This window comes from Vigna umbellata, chromosome 3 (genome assembly GCF_029865625.1).
Source record: "Vigna umbellata cultivar VRB3 chromosome 3, Vumbellata_1.0, whole genome shotgun sequence".
NCBI lineage: Eukaryota > Viridiplantae > Streptophyta > Magnoliopsida > Fabales > Fabaceae > Vigna > Vigna umbellata.
This window is the reverse complement of record NC_142167.1, coordinates 26,921,112-26,930,608: the sequence shown is the minus strand read 5'-3', so window position 1 is coordinate 26,930,608 and position 9,497 is coordinate 26,921,112. Positions and strand designations below refer to the sequence as shown.

The 9,497-nt window shown below is 38.7% G+C and overlaps 1 protein-coding gene across 1 annotated transcript; it reads right to left on the bottom strand.

Moving 5' to 3' along the window:
* On the bottom strand, window positions 1-849 carry LOC148202142 (uncharacterized). The gene is made up of 2 exons (XM_088109531.1): window positions 739-849; window positions 1-315 (listed from the first exon to the last, which is right to left on the bottom strand). The coding sequence occupies exons 1-2, from the start codon at window positions 847-849 to the stop codon at window positions 1-3; spliced, it is 426 nt and encodes a 141-aa protein (XP_087965657.1).
* Window positions 850-9,497: the final 8,648 nt, after the last annotated feature.

Sequence of the window (9,497 nt, the reverse complement as noted above, 5' to 3'; positions counted from 1 at the left end):
TCACTCCACTGATGGACATGACAACACTTGTCGAACGATCATGGTTAGTTGGCCTTTCTCCTTCCCACTAGACAGCTTGGAAAGCATGTCGGCTCGGGCGTTGTCTTCTTTGGGAATGTGTCGTATGTCTATCTTTTTGAAACTCTTGAATAAAGAGGAGGCTTTGTGGAAATATCGCAACAAGTGATCATCCTTGACTTGGAACTCGTCGTTCATTTGCCCCATCACCAACTGTGAGTCCGTTTGACACGCCAACCTTCGCACCCCCATATCTCTTGCCAGCTCTAGCCCCGCCACCAAGGCCTCATACTCCGCCTAATTGTTGGAAGCCTTGAATTGGAACACGAGGGAATGCTCCAAAAGGAATCTGTTTGGCCCTTGTAAGACTATTCCAGTGCCACTATTGGTCCGTCCGGACGCCCTATCGACGTCTAGGGTACACTCAAAACAGGGGGTTGTCAGAGGCAGTTCTACCGCAAAGTCCGCTAAGTGTTGGCCTTTGACTAACCCTTTCGGCTCATACCAAAGGCCAAATTGTGATAACTCAACCGCCCAACCGACCATCCGGCCAACTAGATCAGGTTTCCTTAGGATCCTGAAGATGGGATGATCCGTTCGGACCACAACTTACTATCCTTGAAAGTATGGCTGAAGCCTTCTACCTACGTGGAGCAGTGCCAATGCAACCTTTTTCACCTGTGAGTAGCGGGTTTAAGCATCTTGAAGCGTCCGACTCACGAAGTAGATGAGCTTGGGTGTTGGTTTCTCTTGCAGGAGAACGACGCTAATGGCTTCGTCCGATACCCATAGATAAACTTGCAAGTCTTCTCCGGCGTTCGGCTGGTTCATGACTGATGGGCAGGTCAATACCGCCTTTATCGCATCGAACGCCCCTTATCAATCTTTGTCCCATTTCGGTACTGACCTTTTCTTCATCTTTTTCAATACTGGTCTAATCCATTCGGCCAACTTGGGGATGAACCTTGAAAGAGCTGTCAACCTCCCAACCAGTCTTTGGACCTCCTTTAGGGTCGTTTGGCTCACCATTTCCCTAATGGTGGCACATTTGTTCGGGTTGGCCTTTATTCCAATGTCGGTCAACATAAATCCTAAGAACTTACCAACTACGACCCCGAAGGTGCATTTTGTTGGGTTGAGCCTCATCCCATACCGTCGGACCTACCAGGAGACTTCCTCCAAATCTTCGATGTGGGTTGAGCAGGATTCGAAATGGACTACCATGTCATCCACATACACATTCATGCATCGTCCGATCTGATCCGCGAAGATTCTATCCATCAAGCGATGGTAAGTTGCCCCGCATTCTTCAGTCCGAAAGGCATGACTTCGTAGTAGTAATTAGCCTTTTCCATAATAAAGGTCGTCTTTTCCCTGTTCGGGGCATACATTGGGATTTGGTTATAACCTGAGTATGCATCCAAAAAGCTCAACATTTTGTGGCCGGATGCTCCGTCAACCAAACCGTCAATACTGGGTAGAGGGTGAGCGTCTTTGGGACAGACCTTGTTGAGGTCTGTGTAGTTAGTGCATGTTAACCCTCGGTAAGTGTAACCAAATCGTATCAAGTAATAATAAATGGTAAGACCAAGTATCATTTCCCAAAAAATGCACGACCTAAACAGTTATGTGATTTGTTGATTAAATTAGACTTGTGAATAAATTCTTGTTGGTTTAAATGCAAATACTGAAAATTAAATATGAATGCATATATTGATCAATTGGATCAAAAGAAGCAAAAGTGATTGAAATTATAGAATGATGATGTTGTTGGGGTTTTCAATTAATCCTATCCACTCTCATATATTCAAGAATTCATCTTTCTTCATTAATGTTAATGCCACTTTCTAATTTACCTTAAATCCAATGTCTTGGTGAAGAAAGCCTACTCCTAATGTCTTGTCTCCCTAGCAACTATTCATGCATTACATTCGCACAGAAGCTTAAAGGCAACCAATCCTCCTATCCCTATGTCTAGGCAATATTACTATTGGGAGAGTTTATTCATGTCTAGATTTATCTATATGTGTCCATACAAATAAAATCAATGATCATGCAATTGAATGAGTTAAGCAAAGCATGCATAGAGTATAGAAGAAAAACCCTAACAATTAATGAAAGAAAGCATATGGATTAAAGAACCAATTCAATACATGAGAGTTTCAAAGGATTACATTGATTCCCACACAACAATGAAGTTTTAGTTCACCATAATCATGGTGAAACTAGATGAAAAATAATGAAAGAATGAAAGATAGAACCCTAGAATTTGAAGAGTGGAGCTTGAGCATCCAAAATCCTCCTCCAAGGGGTGAAGAAAGTGTGATTTTGCTTCGTTCTGTCAAAAGATATTAACCTGAATTCGAATAAAGCCTTATATAGCTTCCTAAATATTATAGAAAAGTGGCCCAAGGCCCATAAAAATGGCGCTCAGTGATAAGCATGATTCTTCAGTTTGACGCTCAGTTGTAGTTTTGCCCCTCAGCGGTGACTGCGGGTCTTCAAAGTTCCCCTCAACGGTAAAAGTGGCGCTGAACAGTACTTGCGGCGCTTCTTTTGTGCACTTTTTCTTCCTTTTATGAATCCAACTCCTTGCTACTTCACTTCTTTCATTCAATTCATCTTAAAACCTGCAAAAACAAGGAAAACCAAGCATAAAACTCATCCAACTCTCTTATTTCAAAAACATAAGCAAAAGCATGATTTCAAGCTAGTTTCTGAGTCATAAAGGTTGTTTTTGATGTCAAATTTAAGTATAAAAATAACAGTTTTTCAACTGTTATCAGTTATTGAAAAAGGTTCAAGTTTGGGGTTCTTTAAACCGGCAGCACTAATTGGAGGGCAAGCTCAGAATTGAGACCCTTTACCCATGTACGATTTTCTGATAGCGTTCCATAAATGTCTTCAGGGATTCTTCCTTCCCCTGCCTTAGGTTCATGAGCTCAAAGATGGTCAGGTCTCGAGCCCGACTGCTTGTGAACTAGCATCCGAACATAACCTTGAGGCTCTCAAAGTTTTCGATAGAGTTAGGGGCAAAGAGTTGAACCACTCTAACGCTTCCCCCTCCAGCGATAGGGAGAAAGCTCGACACCAGATGGCGTTGTTCGCCATGTGGAATGCCATCCGGTTGGTGAACATCTTGATATGATCATCTGGGTCAGTCGTCCCATTGTATATCTTGAATTGAGGCGGGACAAATTGTTTTGATATGTGGACATTCATAATAATATGGATGAACGATAAGTTGTCGGAAGTTGATAGACGACACTCCGAGGATAAGACGAAACTTGAGCAATTTATTCTCCTCGAAGCATCCTTGACATTGATGCGCAGCAGAAAGAAGCAGAGGAAGCAAATGAGGTAGCGGAAACAACAGAAGAACTAATAACCCTAGGTTTGGAGGTTAATCGGTGAAAACTCTAGGGTTGAAGGTAAGGAAGGATTTAATTGGTGGAGAAGAAGATCTAACCGATGGAACTGAAGGAAATCTAAGAAATAACCTAGAGGCGGAAGAAACCCTAGGCTCGTGATGATGTTCGGTGAAGAGGCTCAAATGGATGTGGTTTGAAGAGGCTAAGGATGGATCGATGACAAACTGAAGCGAGGAACCTGATTCGGTGATGGAGTCACCACGGTGAAGGTTCAGCGATGATGAGGATGGAGTTTGTGGTTGAAGAGCTCTCGAGAGAGAGAAAACGTAGGTGAGGATGCGAAATGAGGATATGTGAGTTATGCTGATGGAATCTGGCGAGAGAAAAGGCATGTGTGGTAGTAGGCTTGACGCAAGCCACGAGGAAACTGGTAATTGGTGAGAGTGGCGTGAGATGGATGCTACGAAGGAGTGAGAATCTGATAATGGAAAATGAGAGAATGATATTGTGAGATGGAAGGTGGCTAGAGGAGATCCTTTGGGATTCTCTAGCCTTGACTTTCAAGGTAGAATTGCTTTAGAGTGCTCTCAATAGAATAACAATTCATTATGCTCAAAAGTGTCTTACAAGAGGTGGTGGCATGTCTATATATAGGACAAAAAGTCCCTCCTATCTACTACATGCCTAACACCTTTTACACATGCTTTAATAAAAAATAAAAGAAATACTACACTAATATAATTGGGCTTGGCCCCGTCTATCAGAAGTACTCTCGGCTTTCACCACCAATTGTTTACTAATGGCAGCGCTTTCTGCCGGGACGATTTTGCTTTCACGGACCTTGGTCTTAGTCGGTTTCTAGGTTTCGTCTGGCGTAGTATTCTGTTCACTTCTTTCCTCGTGGGCAACTTTGCCCTGTTCCTATCCTGCCTCTAGGATCTTCTCCTGAGCAATCCGGGCCGAACACTCGGCCCGAACGGCTGCCAACTCCGCCTCATGATGCTGGTGCATCTCTTCCATTATTTGTTGTAGCATCCTGATCATCTAAGTCGAATCTTCTGTGCTCATATTTCACGTGGTCACCATTGAGTTTGACAAGTTACTCGGCCCCACGGTGGGCGCCAAAATATTTCGGGTGTGAGGTCAAGTCACTTCCAACACCTACACAATTTCTGCTCTTCAATCGTCCGGTCTTCAGCTCGAGTTTTCCACTTCGATCTACCACCTGTAGGTGTACCTGCCAAATGTTCTTCGATGCTAAAGTCAGTAAGTTGTCTGTTCAGTAGCTCAATGCAGTAGTAATAAATGCACAGTAAATGTCATCATCTACCTCTTACCTTTGACCTGTATTTATAGTTTTCGGTATGGACTTGAGATTAGCAAAGCCTTAATCGTGACCCAATTTAAGCACAATACCCTTAATTATCATTTACCTTAATCTTTGCAGTCAAATCTGTTTTCTGACTATGACCGGACGTCTTTATTTTCTTCAGGCCGGCTTTGCCACTTCGTGAAGCGACGCCCTAAAACTATTTCCTAATTTCCAGTGCTATTCGTCCGGTTAACGTGAGGCCGGTCCATACGATACAGCACACATACACATATTGATGGTGTATATTCATAGTAAAGTTGAACCTCTTATAGAATTGAAATTTGATTGGAACGATTGTAGCTCGTCATCTTTATTGTAATCAAGTTCTGTATATATGAAATTAAAATCGTTATTTGGTTAGGAGTAAATTGATGTATAGTAAAGTATGAATAGTTTATACTTGAATTTCTAGCAATATTTCTTTCATTGTATAATATTCCATCTGAAAGCCATTGCCATGTTTTGTCCAAAATTTGTTCTGGTTGGTTCACACTGTTGGACATTAGCATAGTTACAAATAATTTTCTTAAATATAGTATCGTGATCCCCAATATTTTCCTTCCTTGACAATTTCTATATATTCTGTATCATCTGCTTCTAAGAATCCTTAAACTAAGCATGCTTCCTTATATCATTGTGCATGTCCAAGAGAATTTGAAGTTTTTTATAATTTGAATATCTATATGATTTTCGTCCCTGTAATTTGACAGAACACATATCAACACCCTTGTAGATCGTACTCCATTTTGTCTACACAAGTCATATATACAATGAACTTATTTATTATTTCCTGTACGTTCTTAACTTTATACAATTAATATTATAAAAAAACAGTGAAAGAATAACAGAAAAAGAATCTCATTTTTTCTCCAATATTCTCAATTAATTTATTTAAATAGACTAATGATTCATTATTGTACCATATGGACCAGACGGTCCAAAGAGCGGTGCCGATATCGACCCAACCGCTGGCGTTTCTTCAATCTTTTTTACTTCTCTGATAGCATTGTCGGACAGCTTGCATAAACACTCACTGCGCGCTATTCTACTCGACCATTCATCCTTCCACTCGGGTGAGTAACAACTATGTACCGTACGGACCGGGCGGTCCAGAGAGTAGTGCCGACACCCACCTAACCGGACGGTTGCACAAGATCGACCGATAGGTGAACTGGGTCATTAAGACTAGGATTAAGGTAAATAGTGATTAGAGCCATTGGGCTAGAATTGGGACGTGATTAACTTTTCACTAATCCCAAGCCCATGGCGAAAACTATAAATACAGGTGATGAGTGCACATTTATGCCCACATTTATGCTTTAAAATTCAAAGTTTTAATGGGATAATTATGCTCAAATGGTTGATTTTAAGTGAATTTGTGATGATTGGAATTGTTGGGTTTTGGGAAATAAAGAGACGTAAAAAGTGAGTTTTAGTGCATAAATTATTCTTGGATGTTCTAATGTTTATTTGTGCAGCTGAGAATATAAGTTTTATTGGTCCAAATGGCAATTCAAGGCCCAAAATCAGATTTTATTTGGAAAATTCAGAAGGGGCTAAAGTGCAGATAGAGGAAATTTCAGGGTATTTGTGCAATTTTGGAAAGTCAGAAAATCTAAAAAATAAAATTCAGTTGTTGAATTTAATTTGGGAATATCAACAGAAAATATCTTCCAAATAATTTTATCATTATCTAAATCTTTTAGTTATTTGGAAGATATAGGATATAAGATAATTAAGTTAATATCTATCAAATATTCTTTAAAACCGATTTAATCTAATGAATATTTGAAAGATATAATATATCAACAGAAAATATCTTATCAACAAACTATTCAGAGTCCAAGCCCAATCAAGCCTATATAAAGAGACCGAAGGGAGGCAAAAAGGAGGACTTCACTTCATATTTTCATTCTCTCATACTCCTCTCACTTTTCTTTCATCTTGTATTCAACTCCATTCATGGAGAGCTAAGCATATAGGGCTATTATGTTGTAATTCCATTATGGATTCTGAGGTTAGATTGATGTAATACGATTGTTTATTTTGATTATTGATTTAAGTTGCTCTTTCTCTATGTCTTTCATCTCTCTATCTTGTTAAAAGTAAAGATTTTTGCATCATAATGTTTGAATCTACATGCATATTGATTATATGAGTTCTAAGGTTTCTAGGTTTAATTGAGAATTTACTTTGATTTAATTTAGGAACTTTCATATGATTAAATGATTTTTACTATCAATTGAGAATGTACTTTGGTTGATTAGTAACAATTTCAACTATAATCAATTGAGAATTTACTTTGATTGATTACCTTTTAATTTGGTTAGGAGATTTAAGAATAGACATGATTAAACACAATAAAATTTGATTGAGAATGTACTTTGGTTGAATTTATTGTGAATAATCTAGAAAGGTTTTGCATTTGATTGAGAATTTACTTTGGTTAAATGCATGATCGCCCTCAAATTAATTAAGAATGTACTTTAATTAATTTGAAACTTGAATAATAATCAATTGAACAATTATCTGTGAATAACCGATGATGAATCTATTTTGGAGAAGCAGTGGAATTAGGATATTTCATCATAATTGTTTTTAAGTTTCTTATTCATTCTTTAAACATTCTTAAACCATTACTTTTATTCATAAGCATTGCATAAGCAATTCCGTGTTCGTTGGGAGACGACTCAGGGTTACGTTAACCCTATCTACTTTCTTAAATACTACTTGACAATACTGAAGTTGCCTTGAAAAGTAGTATTAATTTGATAGCTTCAACGACAGCTTATCAAATTTGGCGCCGTTGTCGGGGAATACGGTTAGTATTTTGAATATTTTGATTCTTATTTTTATTTTTATTTTTTTTTTATTTAACACACATACATTTAATTTAATTTGAGTTATTTTGTAGTCTTTAGTCATTCTTGTTTTAGCAAAAATCTTTGTTCTTGTTTTAATTAAGAATTTCTCTTGAGAAATACTTGAGGCTAGTTTGATTACACTCTGGCTAGGAAAGACTTGGTACTTAAGTTGTCCGTTGTGATGCACCTCTCTTTCCTGGGAGTGGACCCAAAAAGTTTCTCTTATCTCTTATTTGAAATCTTTCTCTAAAGCAAGAACAAAAGAAAAAGAGAAGAAACAAAGAAACAACTCCAAGCAGATTGCGTAGTGCATGACCAGAGCTAACCCGGGAGAATTTTATCAAATTAACCCGGAAGTCGAAAGGAATTTACGTAAGCTGCGAAGAAGTTTGAAATTTGGGTGTTCTACTGAGGGAACACTTCTTACATCTGAAGTCATACCACCTTCATTATCTCCCATCACAAGCATACCATCAAATCCTTTACCTGATCCTAACCCAAACAATATGGCACAAGGAACCATCAGACAGTTAGCCACCTCCCACAATACAGTTATCCGAAGTAACATTGAATACCCTAATGAGGAGTGGGAGTTGAGACCTGACCTGTTAAACGCCTTACCAAAGTTCAATGAGTTATCAAAGGAGAATCTGCACAAGCACTTGAGACAATTTCACATGTTGTTTGAAAACTTTAGATCTCTGAGGATCACAATAGAGAGCCTTAAAATGAGAGCTTTTCCTTTTACTCTTCAAGGAGCAGCTCAAGATTGGTGGTATTATCTCTCTACACGTATTACAAATTGGGAAACTATTGAAAGACTCTTTCTTGAGAAGTATTTTCCTGCATCTAGATTATCAGCTATCCGTAGAGAAATTCAAGATATAAGACAGAGAGATAGAGAGAATCTTAGTGAATATTGGGAAAGATTCAAGAAACTATGTTCTTCATGCCCTCAACTCCAAATGGAAGATTTTATTCTAAGCTTTTATGAAGGCTTAAGTCCTACTGATAGGTCATGGGCAGATGCTGCAAGCGGAGGATCTTTCTTAGACAGATCACCAGAAGATGGTATAGATCTAATAGAACGGAAGGCAGTAGACAATCAACAATATGGCACAAGAGAAAATTCAGTTACTTTGTTGAAGGGAGTGCATGAAATTAATAATGGTGCAGTTGATGGAAAGAGGATAGATTAAAGATTGAATAAGCTAGAAAGCAAACTTGACGAGATTGCAAGTTTGTTTAAAACCTCAACTCCATAAATTGCTAAGAAGTGTGGAATTTGCATTTCAACTAACCATTATACTGATGAATGTCCTAGCTTGGTGGAAAACACTGTGGAAAACCCATCTCAAGCTTTTGCTGCAAACATGATTGAAGGAAATAGACCATACCAGAATTCTCATGATTCGTCCTCCAATAGATATCAGCAAAATAGGCAACCTTATGTTCCACCTCAACAAAGGTAGCAATCTGAGCCTGAAATGTCAATGCAAGATTTCATGAAGACAATACTTGAGCAAAATTCAGAAATCAAGAAATCAATTGTAGAGTTGACTCAGAGGATGGAAAAATTAGAGGCTAAGGAGTCAAATAAATTACCTCCACAAAGAGTGATCAACCCGCATAATGTAAGTGCTATTATTTTGAGAACGGGTAAGCAAGTAGAAGGCCCTGAAGAAGCCCAAGAGGATGAAGATAAGGAGAAAGAAGGAGCGCAAATTGATGACAATAGAGGATCAAGTGAACCATCACCTGAGACTACCACTGATAAATCCAGGTTAGTATCCTCTAACTCTTCTTCTAAAACTTCTTCTTCTTCGTATTCTCCACCTCCTCCATATCCAAATCGGTTGGAGCCGAGAAACA

Excerpts from the sequence above, each read along its gene's own strand:
- LOC148202142 (XM_088109531.1), bottom strand. The coding sequence starts at position 849 with ATGAACCAGCCGAACGCCGGAGAAGACTTGCAAGTTTATCTATGGGTA. Across the intron at positions 316-738 it reads CACCCAAGCTCATCTACTTC|GCGGAGTATGAGGCCTTGGT; the intron begins GTGAGTCGGACG and ends TCCAACAATTAG.